This window comes from Ostrea edulis, chromosome 4 (assembly GCF_947568905.1).
Source record: "Ostrea edulis chromosome 4, xbOstEdul1.1, whole genome shotgun sequence".
NCBI lineage: Eukaryota > Metazoa > Mollusca > Bivalvia > Ostreida > Ostreidae > Ostrea > Ostrea edulis.
The window spans coordinates 84,387,229-84,410,888 of record NC_079167.1 but is presented as its reverse complement, the minus strand read 5'-3'; the positions used below and the strand labels follow the sequence as shown (position 1 = coordinate 84,410,888).

General features: G+C 37.0%; 1 protein-coding gene and 1 long non-coding RNA gene across 6 annotated transcripts in view; one reads left to right on the top strand and one right to left on the bottom strand.

Moving 5' to 3' along the window:
* Nucleotides 1-21,572, top strand: part of LOC125672227 (leukocyte surface antigen CD53-like) — a 26,697-nt gene extending 5,125 nt beyond the window's left edge. For 2 of the 5 annotated variants that reach the window (XM_048908398.2, XM_056164014.1), the window contains 8 exons: nt 3,626-3,793; nt 9,371-9,571; nt 12,120-12,194; nt 12,388-12,507; nt 12,734-12,830; nt 15,257-15,396; nt 19,585-19,668; nt 20,154-21,572. In XM_048908398.2, the coding sequence (XP_048764355.1) occupies nt 3,626-3,793; nt 9,371-9,571; nt 12,120-12,194; nt 12,388-12,507; nt 12,734-12,830; nt 15,257-15,396; nt 19,585-19,668; nt 20,154-20,249 (981 nt within the window). In that variant the 3' untranslated portion in view covers nt 20,250-21,572. Of the gene's footprint in view, nt 1-885; nt 1,051-1,155; nt 1,732-3,625; nt 3,794-9,370; nt 9,572-12,119; nt 12,195-12,387; nt 12,508-12,733; nt 12,831-15,256; nt 15,397-17,324; nt 17,417-19,584; nt 19,669-20,153 lie in introns of those variants that run through there. The other 3 variants (XR_008802712.1, XM_048908397.2, XM_048908396.2) reach the window with 3 other exon arrangements.
* Nucleotides 21,177-23,660, bottom strand: LOC125671868 (uncharacterized). Its single transcript, XR_007368765.2, has 2 exons — nt 23,116-23,660; nt 21,177-22,710 (listed from the first exon to the last, which is right to left on the bottom strand). It is a non-coding gene; the product is annotated as an uncharacterized LOC125671868 (long non-coding RNA).

Here is a 23,660-nt window from a genome sequence, read left to right as displayed (position 1 = left end):
TTAAAGTAAAAAACAAAATTTGTGGGGAAATCGTGAATCAGTCCCTTTAATAAGTCATTTTGTTTGACCCATATACTTTGAACTTTGTCTCACACAATACCTATGCCTTGGTTAGTTTTAGAAGATTGAAAAATGAAATGAGGAAATTTCGAATTTATGTTTCTTCTCATCTGCGTACAAATATCGGTTATGCTTTTAAACTTGTGCAACTTCAGGTAGGTAGGTAAGTAGAGAGGTAGATAGGTAGGTAGGTATGTAGGTAGAGAGGTAGGTAGGTAAGTAATTCCCTGTCCGATAAACTAAAATTTATTTCACATAGTATGCGCAGGAGGGGATGAAACGGGGGTGTCCCTCTAGAGCTAGACTTCAAGAGGGTTTTATGGCTCTAGAGTGAGTCTTCCCCCTGGGGTAAGGTTTATTCTAGAGTAAGTCTGCTGGGGTGAAGGCTCACTCTAGAGCGAGACTACCGGGGGAAGGCTCACTTTAGAGCCAGACTCCGCAGGGGAAAGGCTCACTTTAGAGCCAGACTTCGGGGGGGGGGGGGGGGGTCTCACTATGGGGGGAAGTCTGGCTCTATAACACCGGCACAGATAAGGGGAAGCGGCTTTTTACTGTTTAGGGTCTCGGGTAGGTGAGTTGATGTTCCGGTGAGGTGTATTGGGTTCCCGGGGAGTGGTTTGATTTCCCGGGGAGGTGTTTTGAGGTTCCAGGGAGGGGTTTTGGATTTGGAGGTCTTGGGGAGGGGTGTTGAGGTCCCGGAGAGGGATTTTGGGTTTTGAGGTCTCGGGGAGGGGTTTGGATTTGAAGATCTCGGGGAGGGGTTTTCGACCGATCAGGGGACCTTTATTTTGATGTCGTGTTAGGCCATTGCCTCATTCCCAAGGCAAATGAAATAATATGGATCACTAAGTAGGAAATGATAAAAAGGAGTTTATACTTTGTCATGAGTGGATGACTGAACGTATTCAAAAACAAAAGTGTTTACATCTAAATATACATTTAGATGATGTCGCCTGTAGCTACTGTCAAAAGGACTATGAACTCTCCAAAGTAAGTCTCTCTCTCTCTCTCTCTCTCTCTCTCTCTCTCTCCCTCGCTCGCGCGCGCTCTCTCCATTGTGTGTTAAAACATCGTGTTTCATAGATATGACGAAATTTGAAGAGATATTTTCAAACGCCGCCTTTGCCACTCCCCTTCACTAGCGGTGAAAAGCCATCGATTTTTCTCGTATTTCATTACCTGTGTTATTTCTGTGCAGTGTGCAGCGGTCGCGAGGTGTGTGTGTGTTACCTGGCAAACCGATTTTCTTTTAAAAAAAAAAACGGTCCCGATGCGTTGTTGTACAATAGAATGCTTGTGGTTTTGTTTTTTTTAAATTTCATTAACGGATTCAAAATTAAAATTGCATCAGAAAAAAAATTCCATAACATTTTCAATTTGCCTGCGTCTCTTTCATATTTATTTGACCTCTCCTTATGTATTTTATGACCATAGAAACAAGATTTCGTAATAAGCAGAATGTACTTTAGGCATTACGATGATAACGAGGGATATCCGGCGTGCAGCATGTGACGGGTTTTGACGCCTCAGTTAAACATTTTGTCACACGTAAGCATGACGTCTAAATTGAACCAGTCTATAGAACTGACCACGGGTAAGGTTGCTAGCCTGGTCAGACAGTGTGAGGCCAGTATACAACGGTCACTAGGTCCCACCGACACCTTAGAACGTGTAAGTCTCTTCTGTCTTTATTTCTTTCTTCTCTAAATACGCGCCAAACTAAATTCCACAGTAAGATATAGAGGAGAGACCATATTTCATATTTTTGTAACAAGAATGTTTAATTGTGAAAACGCATGGCTCTTGTGTAGAGATTTGTAAGTGTGAAAACATTTCAAAGACCCATCCCCGTTATGTTGTGCACTGATATTTGGTTGTTTATTTTTTGTGCCAGAAAAAAAAGACAATAAAAAATGTTCAAACTAAACCGTGAGGGATGAAGTATCCATGCAGTAATGTTAATGGTATTTAGTTTTAAAGAGGCCACTTCATTTCTCGTATACAGTTAGACAGCATTTCTTTCTCGCCACTTGAAATGAAGAAGTGATGACATGCAGAAACTTTCTGAGGCTTTTTTTAAAGATTATTACAATGGCGTCACCACCATGTTCTTAATCTGAGAACAAACCATTTTGAATAGGGATGTTATCTGTTTATCTCGGTTTGTTGTGAATACAATTATATCCAAATACAAAATCTACAAGGTTTAAAAGATTTAGGAAGGTGCGAACTGTTATTGGTTCACTGTTTTGTCCATTTATTACTAATGACCAATCCCCATGATGCAAGATAGGATATACCACTATAAAACTGCTTCATATGATGCAATTTGACATTGGCTGTAAGTTTCCTAAACTTTTGATAGTCCCATGCCTCGTGATCAGCGATGCATGACAACGAGCGGTTGATTTCATGATTATCATACATTAACAAGATACTTTATTCAGAGATCCGTAAGGCAGACAAGATAACAGTCAGAATCTCCAAATCCCAGGGACGGATCCAGCTTTTTTTTTTTTTGGAAAGGCAACGTGACCTGATATAGGAGGGATGGATCAAATTAAAAAAAATCCTACGGGAGGATGGGGTGGGGTTTACGTTGTGTATATACTCTTCACTGTGTATTGTCTTTACTTGTATCAACAATTATAGATGTTACATGTTTATGCCCATTTGGGCCCTGATTTGGTAATAAATACTATTCTATTCCATAGGTGCAGATATAAGGTGTTATCAATATTTCCAGTATTTATTTATTTATAAGGGAAAATCGAGGTTTTCTTGTGCTCAGAAGATTTTTGTAAACCCATGTGAAATGGATTGATGTTGTCGTATGTGTTTAAGGACACGGGGTACTAAAAAAATTGTTATAAAAAAAAACTATCGGTAGGTGTTTAATATTGCCAAAACTCATCTTTACCACAAAAAATGTCAACATTGCAGTCCCCACACATAATTACAAAGTCTTTCTTTTTGTTAATGTATGTATTAATGACCAATTTACATTGAAGTTTGATCAAATAATAGAAATTCCCACGTAAACTTAAAACACAGCAAACTCCTACTTCATTTGATGCGTCTAAATGTTGGGTATCCTGTGACTTTAAATGAGCTGCATTACTATAAGATCGTGTTCTGTGGATGCCCTTTGTACGGAGTTAGAACGAGGCGAGTTAGCGCGATGTTAGAACTTGCCTTAGTTCTTCTATGGACATATACAGGATACCAGTAAGTGATATTGGATGACTAATTTAGAAATAGGCAATTCAATAAAAAGGACTTATATATACAGATTGCAAGTTCGAGCTAGTCCGACAACTCTCAAACATCACGTTGGGTCACGGAGAGGGACGGGGATGTACATTCCTTCCCCCTCATTCCGCCCTCCGCCCTCTCCCCCGCTCTATACAGTCTGTAAACTATATGTATACTGTACCGGTGTCGGTGCGAAAGAGAAAGAGAGAGAGATAAACGCCCAAATTGTTTTATCAGTATCCAATAAATTTAATGTTCACATTTCCACCACAATCTTAAATTTAAGCGCATGTGTTTGTTGTCATTTCAGCCTCTCAGGAAAAGCACGAACAAAAAATACAGCACGACCTCAAATGACACATCACAGAGGTCAGCAACGCACAGTAGGCGGATCCACATTCGTGCGGCGCGGCGGAAAAAGGATCGCTGCTTCCATTACCTGGCGGGTGTCCTTCACTGTTATAATGTCTTTCTGTTGGTGAGTTCACCAATCTAATTAAAATTCAATTCTTCGATCCGTTCACTAAAATGGCGATCAAAGGATCCAATATTTTGTGATGATGTCAGTTTTGAAAATTTATGAGGAGGATATTACTAATTTCTCATCATTTTAAAAAGATTAAGCTTAACAATTTTACAGATGTACGACTCACAAGTCACATTACATATACAAGTGTTACATGAGAAGAGATTCATGATATCAGTATTTACATCTGGATTACATACTGTGCAATTAAGGGGGTTGTTTTATGTCCCCTTCCAGATTGATACGTCACCAGCTTTAGGTGAAGTGCCACAAATTTTGATTTATGCATGGCCTCCACTCAAGGACATAGCAGTTGTTTTATATATATATATATATATATATATATATATATATATATATATAAACCACGCGAACCTCTACCGCTACACGGTGGTGGTTTAAAAAACATGTTTAACTTCTTCTCTGGAAGCACTTGACCAATCTCAACCAAACTTGGCATAAAGCATCCATATTAGGTAAAGGGGATTCAAATTTGTTCTAACGAAGGGTCATACTCTTTTTCAAAGTTTGTTAACTGGGGAAATATTCTGTAACCAGAGTAAGGTGGGGTGTTTTTTTAAAATATCTTCTCAAGAACCACTAATGTAGAAGTAGCCAAAGTTTACATGAAAGCTTCTTTATATAGTATCCATTCAAGTTTGTACTAACAGTATACCACGACCTAGGGATGGGGCCATAATAGGGGCTTAGCGTTATACAGGAAGGTATTCATTTCGTATGTTCTTACAAGTTGTCAATCTGGGAATTTCGACAGAAATATAAGTATATTGTAAATATAAGAAATAAGGTTTCATTTTTGAAAATACACAAGGTACGAACTGCGACGCTTGACGCCAACATACTCTTAACGAAGCGCGTTATTACGTATACCAACGTGACGCGTTGTTGTTATTTTCAACAAAATTAATTCTTAAATATAATGTACATAAATTGAATTAATATGAAAACATGGCGCAAACTCAACTTTGATCCTGGGCAGGGCTACAATGCTGAATACTGAGTTTTATGTTTTCTATAAAGTGATCTTGATTCCAAGAAGCTCGGGGATACAGATAATTCACTTCTTCATTTCACGACCCTGGAGCCAGAAGGGGTTTACTATTGGGGGGGGGGGGGGGGGGTGTCTACTCGTAGTGTTTGTCCCTGCATGAGGAAGACGACTCACTCCCCAGAAATTCTCCATCAAAAACTGCGTGAGGATTGGTGGGAGCGATGCCCTCGTGAATTGATATCTGATGTTGTTTGTTTTTTTACTTGACATAAGCCATTACTAATATTAATGGACTTCGGGCGTATTGGCGACAACTTTGAAGAGATATATGTGTCAAAGACATTTTAATGATTTTTTGTTAACTTACAAGTAAAATTGATACGATATAAGATAATCGTTGTTTCTTTACAATTAGCCTAGTTCTGTGTGAATATTTCTGAATTCATTATAACCGTTTTGTTACATTGCCCATTGTGACTCCCAAATGTTAACCTATCGTTGAAGCTGACGAAATGTCTGTAAATAAAGAAATTCTGGAATAAATGAGATAATTAGATAAACTGCACCAAAGCATCAGGCATCCGGGGACCCTTGGGCTTTGTTCTGAGTTGTTCTTATTGGAGAAAATTCAGAAACGACTGGGTCATTTCGGATAATTTGTATTTTCTATTTATAACATCTCTGCATTCGTTAAAGGAAGTCCAGGCCTTTTCACAACGTCACAAATCGAACACCACCAATTTATACAAGACGTTGCTCGCTTTGATTATTCCATTGTTACTTTGAAATTCGTCTATTGCTTTTAGCAGTTTGAGCGTTTTTGTTTTGGCAAGCATCAGTACATTTTCTCACGAAGTCATGTATCAGTTTTGAACTTTGATTAACGGGAAAAAGAAGCTAGTATTATCACGTCAAACTCGAAACACAATGCACCTTTTAAATTGTACAGCGATTATTTATATTAATTTTATCGTTTTATGGAAATCAGCTCTAGCTTTAACACCAGAAAACTAATGATTTAGATAATTTCATTAACTTGCATAAGCTAGAGGTTTAATGGGTATTCCTTTTTATTTAGGTCATCTCAATATTGGCTATGTACAACACATATAATTCCAAATTAATGTAGAAAGCAATAAAAACTTCATTAACAGCACAAAGAAGTAAACTTAGCAGGTGTGGTTTTAATGATTAATATTCTCCCCCTTTCATTGTCTAGGTCCGATTGATTTCTGGCCCAGGACTTGGTACGCCCGGTTGCGTGCACTCGCTTCTTTTAGTCAGAGCTCGACTCCAGCATGGGGATATGTGATATTTTAATTAATCTCCTGGAGTGATGGATTTTCTTGTCTCAGCTCTATATTTCAGCACACTGACATTTTATTAAATCATTCCTTTACACGAGCTGCCGTTTTCCGCTCGGATATTCTTTTGTAATCATTTTCAGATTTATTGTTTTTTTTTTCGGTATCCGGCGAGGGGGTTCTTCAATTATCACGTCCTAGTATGAATGATGACAAAGTGAAGTTGGTGATCATCAATGTGGAAGTCTTATAAATGTAGACAGTTTACGGCCGAAATGACAATCAAAGATTCAAACAAGGCATAAATAAATCATATACTCTCGCTTAGTCTGAGCAGTCATTATTTTAGAAGAATCTCTATCGACACATGCATGATGTGGGTTTAGACTTTTGAGAATGATGTACATTGATGAATGTATTACCAAGACGGTATTGCTATATGAGCACGATAAGAAACCTTTTTGATGCATGTACAAAATGTGTACACATTCATGTACAAAATATATACATTCATGTACAAAATTTATACATTCATGTACAAAATAAATCGCATTCATGTACAAATTAGATAAATGCTTCATACTTAGACATTTACTAACAACTCAACTTAATGATTTCAGCTTCTCCATCGTCACCTTCCCATATTTATGTAGCAATATTCCAATATCACATGGATATTATATAGTGTTCATGTCTCTCAACTGATATGCAAGAGCTTGTTCTTCTGCATATGGCTATTTTTTAAATCGGGACAGGCTACTGACAAATAAGTTGATGTTACAGGATTTACAGTCAGTGTTTCACAAATTCCATGGTCGTTACAACGGTCTACTTTACCGATACAGCCTGTCATTGGGTTAAATGTAGCTGCAGAACTGTAGCTCTCTGAAAAAATATTTTGACATAACAGTTATGTCAAAATATTTTTTCAGAGAGCTACAGTTCTGCAGCTAGGTTAAATGCGGTCTGACGTGTTTTATACCAATAATGATTTGAGGCCGTTCTTTACACACTGATTTTGACTACGGATTACTCCAGTTCACGGTGGGTGTGACCGGTCGACGGGAATGCTTACTCCTCCTAGGCACTTGATTCCACCTCTGGTATGTCCAGGGGTCATTGTTTACCCTTCTCTTAATTTAAGATTCTGTATAGGAGATATGAGATTGATCACTGTTTTCTTCACCTTTTCCTAAATAATAATGTACAAAATAATTACACATTCGTGTTAATTAGCACAGTGATACCGCTTTTATAAACTAAAACCCTCTGTCAATCATCAAAGATAGTCACACTTATAGCGCAATCTAATTAAAATTAGATGTTAGAATCGCCTGCAGACTCGCCACACTTTTAGATCCGCCTGCACAATCGTTACACTACTCGTTTGCCTATCAAATACCCAGCACTAAACCTAAAAAAATCTTAAGCGGTTATATCTAGTTGTCACTGGTCTTGATAGGGATATGACGATATACTTTCGGAAGAACATAACTAATTATATCTAGTTGTGACCGGGCTTGGTAGGGGTTAAAATAATAACACACTTCCCGAGTCTAAAGGCATCATCTTCAAACATTGTGGGTGATGAACTATGCCCTTATTTAAGTCATATGAAGGAATACTACTTCATCTACTAATATATTGGTCAAAGTAGTATCTACTAATGGTTAGAAAAATAAGAGAGAATCGGTTGCTATAGAGATAACAAGAGTTTGTGACATCCGTTTTGATATCTCAAAGTGACGTAATAAACAATAAACAAGTTTGTTTATATCAATGCTTTGATATTTGGATGTTATTTTACAGATTTAAACATGTGGCTTTTTTCAACCAAAATTGTTTACTTAAAACAGATTCATGAAATTGACAAGCATTGTTAGACTGAAATGTGTTAAATTTCTCATCGTAAATGTCAAGCAAGCAAACTCTTTTCTGGGTTTCCAAGTTATTTTACGCAAGAAGATTCTCTCCAACGAAGATACCTAAAATTGTTTCTGACAACTCCTTCAAATAAATCAATTGCCTAAGCGTGAGATACGAGGAACATTTCGTACGGAAGGAGAGAACGTAGAATTCCCGCTTGTTTCCACTGAAATTTCACGTCATAAATTGATTCGATGAAGGTCCCAGGGGACCCAGCCAGCATGAATCCCCAAAATTACGAGACGGAGGGATAATGAATTGTTTAAGTCATAATCACGTGACCAGGCTATTGTGGCCGCTCAGCTGTCAGATTATGTCATGTGTCATTAAATATGGATAAGTGAAGTGGAGAGGCTAAACACACGATTTGGATGTAATCACTTAATCAATGGACTCGCATCCCGGGAGGATCACGTGACGTAGACTGTGAGGACGGTGTAGACTGTAGTGTTTTCTCCTGATGACCCTGTTAATTTCTCACGTTGTAGAACTTTTGTTAAATAGAAAGTTTAACACAATACATATTAAAATTTTCAATGTTTCTTTACCAATTGGAATAATGACCATTTCCTTGAATCTTGATAAATACGTCTAATTTATGGGGATTCCTACAGAAATGAAAGTAAAATGCAAATATTCGAAATGAATTTCAATTTTGAAAATATATGGAGATATAACATTTATTTCTTAAATATCCTGTTAGAGGCAATACAGATCTATCATGTGTATCCCTTTAGATAAAACCAGGGCACGTATCAACGAGGGATCACACTGAACACCCAAGTGACTTCACAGTATGGTCACTATATTCGATTGACAGGAAATTAGATCACCGTGTATCTGTCCCCCACCTCCGCGTAGTGTACTCGAGGCGCGAACTCTTCGGTGTAAATTACGTTGGTTAGCGTCCGACACGATCCCTCTCACCTCATTACAAGAAGACAGAAATGTCAAGTGTCCTTCTAAACTGAATGTTCCCCGAAATTCATCCCTCAATGAACGGACCTGACGCAGATAAAGGAAGGCCAGGCCGGATACGCTCTTGCGTCTTCCAGCGCAAATAACATAAAATCACTTGAACATGTTGGCCATAGGACAATTTATGTCTAAGAATATCTCATGCAATTGCGTTTAGCATAACAGGAACATATTTATAAAAACTTTAAAAATCAGTAGGAATTATGTTAGATGGTATTTTGATTTATGATGAAAACTTGCATTTACTATCGCATTCCTGCTTTTTGGTTTGAGCGCGGTTCATACTTGTATACAATTTGGCCGTTTTAGGTGCTGGGGTCCGGAGTCATGGGTTCGGGAATATGGTTGCTGGTGAAGGATTATAACGCCCGGGAGCTGTCCATCCTCTTCAACAATTTGCACTTGGAGTACATGGCCTACTTCGTGACTTGTGGGGGCGGGGCCGTGTTTGTGTTAGCCTTCTGCGGGTGTTGTGGCACCATGAAAAAAGAAAAGTTTGTTCTTGGATTTGTAAGTAGTTAAAAACATCAATAAAAATATTTATTCTCTTTTCGTATTTCTAAATGAACTTTTAAAGGTTTCGGTAATTTTTCGCTTCTCTATATATTCGCCAAGTTGTTTGCGATTTATTGTTAATTCATGGTGATGTCACAGACAATTACTAGTATATCGCTTGGGTTCGAATTTACTATTAAAGGGTAAATGTATAGAACTCTAAATTTAGGGTACCCAATTTAGCTGATGTAAAAACAATAAACCAAATGGTATAAAGTTCTACTCTGTATTCTAATATATTCATACATAATCAATCTACATTACCACTTAAGTTCATCCCGAAATTTCGTATGCTTCCTGAGATATGCAGAAATGAATTCGTAAAAATGTCTATTATGTTTGGTCGAATTTTAGCTGGGCCCTGGCACTATACCACCAAACAGAATGTTTGAACATTGCAACAAGCTATTACATAAAATGTGCAATATTAGATATAATCATTTATAAGTTGAATTTCTTACCTCAACTCATAAACTGAAGTCCGTAATAGCTCAAAGTGACAGAAAATTACAAAACTGTCTGCACTTTCATTTATCACTGTCATTTTGACCGATGGCACTAATTACCCAAAAAGAATGAAAGGACCTGATGGTTTTTGTTAATGTAAACCCAAAACATTCTATATTTCATGTCAGTTACCCGCTTAATGTAAACCTAAAACATTCTATTTATGAAAGGACCCATTACGATTTAAAGACTCATACTAATTGTCATCAATGCAAGGTGAAGACAACGAACAGTGATCAATCTCATAACAATAACAATAATGATAATAATCCATTATAGTACATAAATTTTGCTAATAAGTCTTCATAAAGATACTTGTCTCTTGTTAGAAATTCAACTTAAAAATGATATCTAATGTTGCACATTCTATGTAATTACTTGTTGCAATGCACAAACATTCTGTTTGGTGGTATAGTGCCAGGGCCCAGCTAAAATTCAAACAAAAAATTATAAGTATTTTCCGATTTATTTAAGGAATGACTTTAATTCTGGGGCAAGTTATACGAAGCGGATTATAAAGCGTAAACTGACCCAAATCAGGTTATACTCGTATAACTTGCCTCAGAATTAAAGTCATTCCTTATAATTTAATACAAGAGACAAAGATGCTAAACTTCGTTTATCAAAATGTACATAAAGTCGGAGAAATACAAGTCAACTGAGCTGCGCAATGATTCACTTAGCAACGACACGAAGCGTCTCGATGTGAAGGTCGCCATCTTTAATCTTAGTTCTACGGAGCCTAGCCATTTATCAAAATATTGTATCGAAAGTGAAGTTTGTCATGATAGAAAATATGTGTAGACTATGCATGCAATGCGTATTTCGCTGTCCTTTATATAGAGATTGACTTTGAAGTCGCTCGTCTCCGACAGATTGAGAAAATACGGGAAATAGCATTGTTTACACCTACCCAAAATAAATCTTCTAATAGATCTATAAAAAAAATGCAATAATTTGCGGCTTTAACTCTGTCAAAACTTCTACTACCTGAAAACTTACCCTTGTATGCAACGTTATCGCTGACGTCATGTGATAAAATGTGACGTATGCATTTTTGTTTGCTTTGTTGAAAGACGGATCAAGCATTGAAACAACCCCCCCCCCCCCCCTTTTCCCCAGTGAGAAATGTATTTCAAAATGAACAGGGTAATGCTTACTTGGCAAATCATTAATTCGAGTATAATATCTTTGTTTTAATCTATACATACAGAGGAAGATGTTTTAGAGTGATTTGGGTACAAGTAGATGCTAATATTGACAATGAGAAAACAACATGTGTATCAAACCGAAGTATCTTATTGTACACGTTGACTTTCTATTCCATAGAAGGCTGAAGACAGTGCTGCGATGTAAATTTAGAGAGAGAGAGAAAAATAGTTCCGGCTTCTGGTTGTCAAGGGGGGGGGGGGGTGTGTCCCCATACCAAACCAGGTTATACAAAAATAACTTGCATTCCTCAATTGGAAATTGACCAATCAGAGACAAGGATACAATAAGAATTAAATTATTTCTGCATATCTTGGGAAGTATATGGAATTTCGGGATGAACTTTGGTAGTAATGTAGATTGATTATGTTTGCTTATATTAGAATACAGAGTAAAATTTTATATCCTTTGGTTTATTGTATTTTCATCAGTGAACTTGGGTACCCTATATTTAGAGCTCTATACCTTTTCTCTTTAATAGTAAATTCGAACCTAAGAGATATGATTGTCTGTGGTTGATGTAAGGCGTAGACAAGATTGCCACAAGTAGTTTTTGTAGACAGTACATTGTGATTTCAGTACTTTGATTGTAGACTTTGTGTAATTTCAGTTCTTTGATTGTAGACTGTAATTTCAGTACTTAGTAGACTTTGTGTTTTTAGAACTTTGATTGTAGATTTTGTGTGATTTCCGTACTTTGATTGTAGATTTTGTGTGATTTCAGTACTTTGATTGTAGATTTTGTGTGACTTCAGTACTTTGATTGTAGACGTTTTTGTGATTTCAGTACGGTGGAGTCCTGACGCTGGTGTTGCTGGTGTTGGTCGGGGGCAGTGTTATGGGTTTCCTGTTAAAAGGAAAAGTAAGATCATATCTGCTTAATGTAAACCCAAAACATTCTATATTTCATTCAGTTACCCGCTTAATGTAAACCTAAAACATTCTATATTTCATGTCAGATTGATCTGCATATGTAAATCCATCAATCTGATTAGTGTTTGTAATTTAATGTCAGTGGAGTTGTTGAATTTAGCCTGTGTATGATTTTTTTTCAGCTTGAAGAAGATATTAAAGAGCATTTTGAAGACACACTGAAGTTTCAGTACGGCATGGATATAAACAAAAATTCCCAGAATAACCTGATTACAGATGCATGGGATGCTATGCAAAGAACGGTAAGCTGACCAGTACTAGTACTATCGAATACTTAGTAGTCCACAAAGAACGGTAAGCTGACCAGTACTAGTGCTATTGAATACTTAGTAGTCCACAAAGAATGGTAAGCTGACCAGTACTAGTACTATGTCCATTGTTTTTATATTCCCATGATACAAACAAACCAAGACGCTTATTCCTGAATTCTATTTCTATAGTTCTTAATCTCTCTCTTTTGTCTTTCAGCTCAAATGTTGTGGTCCATTCGGTGGCAAAGACTCCACGACGTCCTGGATGTTTTACAGGAACACAAAATGGGTATTGAAGAGACCCTCTGGGAGATGTAAGTACAATGATAAGTAAAAGTGAGTACAACGATAAGTAAAAGTGAGTACAACGATAAGTAATAGTGAGTACAACGATAAGTAAAAGTGAGTACAACGATAAGTAAAAGTGAGTACAACGATAAGTAATAGTGAGTACAACGATAAGTAAAAGTGAGTACAACGATAAGTAAAAGTGAGTACAACGATAAGTAAAAGTGAGTACAACGATAAGTAATAGTGAGTACAACGATAAGTAAAAGTGAGTACAACGATAAGTAATAGTGAGTACAACGATAAGTAATGGTGAGTACAACGATAAGTAATGGTGAGTACAACGATAAGTAATGGTGAGTACAACGATAAGTAAAGGTGAGTACAACGATAAGTAATAGTGAGTACAACGATAAGTAATAGTGAGTTCAATTATACTGAAGTAAAGCTTTTTGAAAACATTGTTTTTTGGTTGGTTTTTTTTTTTTTTTTTTTTTTTTTTTTTATATCTAACGCTGTGCAGAGGACTGGTGCACGATTACAGTTTGCCTGTGAATTTGTTTTCTGTTGCCATCGATCCCTTTGATGATCTATATATTCCGTGTGTCCGCTCCTGATATCACAGAAAGCTTGGATCGTGTTTACTAGACCTTACACGCCCACCTCCAATAACTCGAAACGCTTGGACCGTGTGTACTATACCAGTGTCCTGTACTATATTATACTAGTATACTACACAGGTACTATACCAGTGTCCTGTACTATATTATACTAGTATACTACACAGGTACTATACCAGTGTCCTGTACTATATTATACTAGTATACTACACACGAGTGTTTCACGATATCCAGGAACGGGCCTGTTAGGTACCGTGTGTACTATACCAGTGTCCTGTACTATATTATACTAGTATACTACACAGGTACTATACCAGTGTCCTGTACTATATTATACTAGTATACTACACACGAGTGTTTCACGATATCCAGGAACGGGCCTGTTAGGTACCGTGTGTACTATACCAGTGTCCTGTACTATATTATACTAGTATACTACACAGGTACTATACCAGTGTCCTGTACTATATTATACTAGTATACTACACACGAGTGTTTCACGATATCCAGGAACGGGCCTGTTAGGTACCGTGTGTACTATACCAGTGTCCTGTACTATATTATACTAGTATACTACACAGGTACTATACCAGTGTCCTGTACTATATTATACTAGTATACTACACAGGTACTATACCAGTGTCCTGTACTATATTATACTAGTATACTACACAGGTACTATACCAGTGTCCTGTACTATATTATACTAGTATACTACACAGGTACTATACCAGTGTCCTGTACTATATTATACTAGTATACTACACAGGTACTATACCAGTGTCCTGTACTATATTATACTAGTATACTACACACGAGTGTTTCACGATATCCAGGAACGGGCCTGTTAGGTACCGTGTGTACTATACCAGTGTCCTGTACTATATTATACTAGTATACTACACAGGTACTATACCAGTGTCCTGTACTATATTATACTAGTATACTACACACGAGTGTTTCACGATATCCAGGAACGGGCCTGTTAGGTACCGTGTGTACTATACCAGTGTCCTGTACTATATTATACTAGTATACTACACAGGTACTATACCAGTGTCCTGTACTATATTATACTAGTGTACTACACAGGTACTATACCAGTGTCCTGTACTATATTATACTAGTATACTACACAAGTACTATACCAGTGACCTGTACTATATTATACTAGTATACTACACAAGTACTATACCAGTGACCTGTACTATATTATACTAGTATACTACACACGAGTGTTTCACGATATCCAGGAACGGGCCTGTTAGGTACCGTGTACATGATCCAAGCGTTTCGGTATATCGGGAGCGGGTGTTTTAGGTACTGTGCTCATGATCCAAGCGTTTCGGTATATCGGGAGCGGTTGTGTTAGGTATAGTAAACATGATGCAAGCGTTTCGCGATATCTGGAGCATACGTGTCGGTATATATGGAGCGCGTGTGTTAGGTACAGCACACATGGTCCAAGCGTGTCGGTGTATATGGAGCGCGTGTGTTAGGTACAGCACACATGGTCCTAGCGTGTCGGTGTATATGGAGCGCGTGTGTTAGGTACAGCACACATGGTCCTAGCGTGTCGGTTTATATGGAGCGCGTGTGTTAGGTACAGCACACATGGTCCTAGCGTTTCGTGACGCGCGCGTCAAATGCCTACATCGGGTGACTGCACACCTAGTATTCCCGGGAAAGCACAAAAACAAAACGATGGTTCGGAACATCACGTTTTGTTTGCACGCAATGTCATGTAGTTAGACGGAATATCAATCTAGTGGTACAAAAAGGAAAAGGATTTTAAGATGATGACTTGATAGTTGAATTTTGTTATTTTCCAGCTTACCCATATGTTCCCAAGAGTTGCTGTGTGTCGGGGATGAATACCTATGACTGTCAGGGAATGGGAAATGAATTTAACGGGGCACCTGTCGTAATATCCGAGAGAGGCACAGTAGACAATCCTAACTTGTATAAGGAGGTATGGAAAATCTAACGTGTGTTTATTATGCTCAGTTTAAAAATGTGGTCCGAAATTCCTCTGGTCCATTATCTCACTATCTATGTTACTGTGAAATGAAACTAATACTTTGTCAAATGGAATGAACCAAGACTGAAGTTGTAGTTTTAGCTCGCATGATTCAAAGTCACAAGGAGGTTTTCTGATCAAAGTCACAAGGAGGTTTTCTGATCAAAGTCCATCGTTTGTCTGCCGTCCTTGTTCACTTTTTTCCGACCTCTTCTTCAGAACTTGTTTGTTTCATCAAAACCCGACAGTGCTCAAGTATCACTACGAAGTAGCTGTCGATGTAAGTTAGAACAAACCATGAACCTCAGGATGGGGCCATAATAGGGTTTCATATAGGGATTTATAAAATCTTCCCGTCGGAAAGAACTACAGATAGCCACTGTCAATATTAGATTCAGTTCTGTTTAGACCTCCACCTTGGCCTTTAATGTAAGGGTCTTATGAAAAGAGGCAATGAATGTTTACATACACATTCTGCAAAACCCTCTTCAATAAGGAAATCGACAATTCGACGAAATTCAAGCATTGATAGGTATTGCGTATATGTTGATATGTATACATAGAATATGAAGCCCTGGCCAGAACAGTTAGTAGGGATCTAATCACAGGCACTTGTTTCTGTAAATGACTTATGACCTCTGTATACTAATAACACAAGGTACCTAGCTTCAATTGACACCGAATGGCACCCCCTGAGAATGTTGGCCTTTTGAGCTTCCAGGGAATAAGCGATGCAAATGTATTTACTACCGTTCTATTGTATAATCATTCAACTAAAAAACCATGTATGACACGACTGCATTCATTGCCTCTTATCGCCGGAAACTGCAACAAAACATGGGTCTACAGCTCGATTTTCCGTTTCATACCACGAAGAGCTATGTACGGATACCGCGCAGAATAAGTGCGCGATTTTGACTGGCTCGTACGCTCTTCTAAAATTACGTTTGAAATTCTTTAGAGTTATTTTTAGAAAGATAAAGAGTCACGGATGAATTAAAAATAACAGGCAAAAGGATGGTTTTAATGGTGACCATTGACCACAATTGATCTTATTTTATATTATTTAGTTACTAACATTAGGGGGAAAATGCTTAAAAAAATAAAGGGGGCTGTATCTCCCCCATATTTTTTACACAGACACCTGATATATAGGCCCTAGATACAACTACCCCCCCCCCTTTCTGATTTATTTTGCGGTAACTATTTTTCCAAAATGTGTGGATTCCTTGTCTGTCTCATCCCAATTTCGATTGATGTAGTTGTTTCACGCTTTCCACAAGCTTTAGAGATTGGCCTTTTACTGGCCAACAGGTATAATAAAATATACTTATTATAAACAGTATAAGCCTATAAGGCAAGTATAAGGCTTACAAAAGCATGTTCACGATTACATAAATCGAAATTAGGATGGAATAGACATATTTCGGAAAAATAATCGCCGCCCAAAAAAATCAGAAGAGGTAGGGGGGGGGGGTAGGGTAGTGGTGTCCATACTTCAGATGCCTGTGGATTTTTCCATATCGGCACAGATCCGTAAAATTAGGGATGCGGGGGAGGGGGCGCCGGAGAAGTTGGAAGTTGCACATGGCTTGTTTAAATTTCCTCACAGGCAAAAATAAAAATATGATAGTCATGATAAAGATCTTCAGAACCTTAATTTAGGGGGGGGGGGGGTTTACAGTGTTCGTCATTGCTGAGGGGGTCATCCTTTGCTTCAGGGATTCAAATTATAACTTTCTAGCTTACATGCATTAATATCTTCTCATTCACTACTACCTAGTACTATAAAAAAAATAGTGGAGGGGCCAGTCTCGCAATATATCTTCATTTGCATACATGAAAATAACAACTAGGTAATGTTCTTTGTCAATTAAAAGGGTGGGCCAGTCCCCTCCGAAAAACATTGGTATGTGCCTGCAGCGTTCTTGGTACTTATGGTGGGTTTCATAAGACTTCAATTTAACAACAGGTACTCGCATCAATACATACCACAAAGTCAATAACACATCCTTGCTCTATTTTGCATACTTCCAAATAATCTTTGATCTATATTTTCACTGACTTTCCATAGATCTGCATGAAACATTCAATTGGCATAAATATTTTTCATATTAGTTTTACAGTAAGTCATAATTTCATTATTATCTTCATCAGAAACACAGGCAATCATCGCTTGGGGTCGAATTTACTATAAAGACAGGACCGTAAATTAACCTTCAATGTGGAGGAGGCAGGAAATTAGGCGGGGGTCTGGGGGCCGCCCAAGCCCCCAGACGCGGAGCACATTTTGTGCACACTGAACACGTTTCGTGCAAAATCCTTGATTCTAGGGCCTTCTAAGATGTTACTTGACTAACTCATTCTAAAAGAAAGATTTGGAATGCTTTTTAAGGGAGGTATCATGTTCTTAGTTATTGGAAACAACATAAATTCTAATGAACTTTAAATTTTAATTTTTTTTGGCTCAAAAGTTGGAGGAGGCAGCTGCCTCCTCCGCCTCCATGTAATTTACGGCCCTGAAAGAGTAAAGGTATAGAACTCTATATACAGGGTACCCAAGTTAGCCGATGTAAAAACAATAAACCAATTGATATAAAATTCTACTTTGTATTCTAATATATTCATACATAATCAATCTACATTACTAACAAAGTTCATCCCGAAATTCCGTATATTTCCCAAGATATGCAAAAATGAATTCGGAAAAATGCCTATTATTTTTGGGTCGACTTTTAGCTGGGCCCTGGCACTATACGACTAAACAGAATGTTTGAGCATTGCAACAAGCTATTACATTGAATGTGCAGCTTAAGATATCATTTCTTAATTGAATTTCTTACTCCAATTCATAAAATGAAGTCCGTAATAGCTCTAAGTGAGGGTTCTTTAACGTGCCAACGCCTGCCTCGACACGGGACCTCCGTTTATAAGGTCATACGAAAGACCCGTGATTCTGATTTCTATATCTCGAGCGTCAAACCTAAGACGTTAACAAAGGTATAACACCTTTGTTAACGTCTTAGGTTTGACGCGGCCAAGGCATGAGCGGGGCTCGAACTCACGACCTCCAGGTTACGAAGCGAACACTCTACCACTGAGCTACCTCGACCAGTTTTGAAAGTTGATTTTTAGATGTTTTTATACTCCCATCTTTAAACGGGCATATATACTCCCATCTTTAGACGGGACATATATACTCCCATCTTTAGACGGGGCATATTACCGGTATGATAGCGATGTCTGTACGTCCGTCTGTTCGTTCGGAGTTTTTTGTTTCTGTTTTCATTTCTCTGTGGTATATAAAGCTGAAACTTGATGTGTAGCTTTATGATGGGTCACTCTAGATCACGTGGCAATGTTGAGTCATTTCGATCTCCTCTGTATGAATTTTGGTCCTTTATTTGAAACTTGATATTATAAGGAGGGTAAATGATTTTTGCGGTTAACTTCTCCCACAATTTTTCAAGTGAAGACCATCATTTTGACAGAGTTTGTATTGAAAATGCGCGATTTGCAAGGATTTTGATTCCCAACAAATTTGATTTTCTTTGATATTTGAAAAATTAAAAATGTTAAAGTTTGTCATTGTTTGTGAAATATTTTCTACATAGAGCTTTTCGTTGGTCTATTTACCCCCTGTCACTTATTTTAGTAAAGAAAGTACATCCCAGATTGATGATGGCTGATACTACCTTAAGTTAAGTTCTACAACTCCTGGCATGTCATAGAAAGCGAACTCCTTAATAAAAACACCAAACACAAACTTGTGACTGACGGGTACCTGTAAAATGCGAAACGAATCGAATTGAAAGGAAACGAAACAAAATGTAAACAGAACTAAACGAAACAGATAACCAAACTCTTTGATATAATAATTTTTAAAAATGGTAATATAGGCGAGCATCTCAGGCCCCTGTGAGAGTTGCACATATATATGAAATACACCGCCTCCGCCCCCCGCCCCCCTTATTTTTGATGTGGTTTTTCGGGTCACAGGCAATTATATCGCTATAAGAAAACTCTTCGATAGTAAATTCGAACCAAACGATATAATTGCACATGTTTCGGGTTGACTGATTAGATATATATATATATAATAAGTAATTATTATTGATAAACATGTACTATTTTTTCCAGGGTTGTTATGACAAAGCAGTGGACTACATAAAAAATCACTCCCTGTACATAACGATAGGATGTGCTACGGTGCCGATACTTCTGGTAAGTAATTCATGTCAGTAAAAGCTATAAAGTACAACTGAGGTCATCTCCATAAAAATGTCGCATGTTTACTTGTACCCTAGCCACGACACTAGATTAGAGGGAACCATATGGCATTATTATTAATGTGCGAGATATTAGATTAAATCTTTACCAAATTAATAAATAAGAAGCGAAGTCACAAGGCTGATATACACTCATATTGGATTACATAACCTGTTGATTGCGCTAATAACAACACCAGGTGTGCGGAGAAATTGATTAACGCGCGTTATGAAAAATGTTTAGTCGTTTAGTCAACAGTTTGCACTATATATATATATATATATATATATATATATATATATATATATATATGTATGTATGTATATTCAATTTTTAAAGAATCCTTGTAAATTTACTTCTTTTAGCTAAGTGGGGACGGTATGTTAGAATTTAAAACACGCATTATTTCCGATCATTGTATGTTGTTGTTTTTTTTTCAGTCCGTGGGGATTGTTGTCTCCTGTTACATGTGCTGTACCGTTAAAAACGATGATGAAGAAGACGAAGAAGACGAGGAAAACGAAGCACATGTCTGATGACGTCATATGTATTGAACCATTCCGTCCGGGGTCGTGACCTCTTTTTACAGTCTTCCAAGGTCAAGGACAAAGTGCCTATTCGTCAGTTTCATTGTGAAGAAATCGATATCAATGTTTTAGTACAATGGAACAATCAGTAATGACTACACATGCTGAGTGATAATTTGATGCTTGAAATAATGATGGGATAATGATGGCTGCGGTCATCTTCCGCCTGTCCTCTTGGGGATGTAAATGTGTTCACAAATTTGTGAAATCCATTTGTGTTTAACAGTTGTTAAGAGACATTCCATTGGACAGCAAGTCTGAGGAACAGCGGCTGTCGCCAGAGAGCATTTGGTGGTCTGCAATTCGCTTGTATTTTAATGATCTGGATTAAGGCTCGCGTGCTTTGATGCATTTATCGTTTGGGTTATGCCAAAGAATATAAAATATCTCAGACAAACTATAAGTCGAAATAGCTCGCAGGGAGCTGGATAGAACTGTCGCATTTAACTGAAACCAACACGTACTGTAGAGGCTCTTAGTATGTAGAGTACTACTGCTTGTGAATCAGCATTTAGTCTTACTCAGTAGACAGTCTAGTTCGTCATGTTGCCACCATCGGGTGATCACGTGATCAGTCCCTGTATGTATAATTCACAGTGCCATTGTGGAGTCAGCAGAAGTTTGGTTGAAGCGTGCTCGTTATGTTTCTAGATGTAGAAGAGTAGATTATTATAAATGTTCCAGTTGATTGTGATTTGTTACTGAATGGGAGAGAAAGAATCCTCCTTGAAGGAATTTTTTCAGGTGCGAGCGGAGTCGGGTGTATTCGTCCTCTAAGAGTTAAGGCGATTCTTATTCCGTGCCTTTTGTTGATGTTTTGTCCCTAACGTTACCATTTTAAATTATGTTGGCCTGGATTTAAGATTTTAAAGTGTGTTGCTGTTTTTTAAGATTGTGAATTGAAAATCCTGATTGTCAGACTTCTAGTATGAAGGCATGCATTTTTGGTTTGATTGAATTTTTATTTTCAGTGAATGCAAAGGAGTTTCAAAAGAAATGAACATTATGGTTTTGATATTTATTTTGTAAAGTGCGCAAGTTGTAAACACAGCTTTTAAAAAGTGTCATTTTTAGGGACCAGTTTTGGGGACCAAGTGTGAAATTGTTTACAAATTTAAAAATCAGTGCAATTTTGGTAGTTTTAGCTGCGCATAAATATTATATATATGTGACTTTATTATGAAAGTTCAGTATTCTTTTGTCTATTTTACTTTTTGTTTTATGAAAAAACTGTATGTATTTTATGATAATAAAAAGTTCCAAAATACCATATATACATTTTTCAATATCTTACTAATGTTGCTAATGAGCTTGAAAAAATCATAAACACTGCATACACAGGGATATAATTTCTAAACCATTCCGGACAGGTAATATCCGAATTAAAATATTAGTAAGTTGTGATTGATATAGATTGGCCCAATGATTTAAGAAACACATCAAACCCATTCATTTTCAAAATACAATAAATACATTTTACAAAATCTTGCTAAAGCTTGAGGAATTATGAACACTCAGGGTGTGACACTAAGGCACGTCCGACCGACCGAGTCTACTCACGGGCACTGGAAGTTATGTAAATATATAGTATGTGCATGTATAAAAAAGGATGGGTAGGACACTCTTTTTGAGGCAAATTCGGGTTTGGGTTATTGTGGACGTTTCTCAAACGGCCTGATGCGATGAATCGTTCACATATGCATTACTTTCAATATCTGTAGGGTTTCGTTTCGTTCAAATGCCGTTCATTCGAAGAAAAAGATGTTTTTACACCTCCAAGTGTCTAAGAATTTCGCTAGACTGTCTTACTTCCGGTTTAATCGCACCGAATCGAAAGGTAAGTTCTGATTGGTCAATGTAATAAACATTTATAAATTTATGTCATTCTTATTGGTTCTGAAATAATGATAAGAATATTTGAACTATGAAAACAAACATGGCTCATGTACTTAACCACTAGTCTCTAACACCATCATGAAGTAATAATCCTGAGAATTATTTTTTCTACATATGAATTTATGGATCAGATAACGTGTCAATTCAGAGACATTAATTTTATTATTGACCAATCAGAACTTAGTTACCTTTCAATTCAGTGCGATTAAATTAATTTATGTGGGGTTTCCCCGTTGTTTAATGACGGAATGCGTATACAACACTCAACACATGGATTCGGACCACAATTAAAAGGTGAAGGTCACCAGTCTGAAGATATTTGCAATGTATTCAGTGTGTCCGTGTTTGCCCAACTATCTATTTTGTATTGCTGTAGGAGTTATGAGATTGATCACTGTTCGTTATCTTCACCTTGCATACATGTCTTGTACTGCCCTAACGTCAGTAAGTTAACCAGATCAAAGTGTTTCAGTTGAATTTATTATGATAACACAATGATGTTGATGGTAAAAAGCTGTAAAAGATACAAAAAGTTCAATTACAATTGATGTCCAAACATGCGTTCCATAAATAGACACAACATAATTAAAGAATGAATTATGGCACAAACTGTTTTCCATAGTTTTAAATTTTGAACAAGGCCACATTCTAATTTACTAGCAATTCCAAAATTTATACTATTGTCTTTGATTACAGTGCAGAACACAATACCAAACTCATAGAAAATAATTATTGCATCACATAACTACTCATTTTACAAAATGATAGCAAACGTTCAATATGTGAAACACGTGGTACATCGTACATTCAGTACGGTCACTTAATAGTCCACCTAGATAAGCTACTACATACAAAATGTACAATACAAACTTTCCAGTTAATACTATGACTAGATAAAACAGAATATTCAACTAATTACACTGTGATGGGCCACAATTTGCGATATTGAACACGAGGTCAGAAAAACGTGTAACCAAAAAATATGGCGGTTCATAACTAAACAATATCCAAAGAGAGATAACTCAATATAAGAGAAGTCAAAAGATAACTCTTGCCGGGACGGCACATGTCTATTTATTTTTTAAGGGTTTCTTTAATTGCTGTTAAGGTTACACCATACACAAAATTTGGAGAAAGTATAGATTACATCAATCCTTCTTGTTTTTGCCATTCTATTGTTACATGGTAAAAATTAGAGTTCAATTGTATTTATTCCGAGAGATTTCAATTTTTTCATGTCTTTGCATTGAATTTCCATACAGATATAAAAGGAAAAATTTGGGAAGAATGATGAACTAAGACTGGTTTGATAGGGAAATTTTGTGATAAAAATGATCATTTTTAGCAAAAATTAAGCTTGCACAAAGTATGTGCCCCAATAAGTTGTATTAATAGGTATACGCATTCTCATGTAGTATTTTTAAAGCTATACTTTTCTGCTGTATTTTAATAAATTTGCTAATC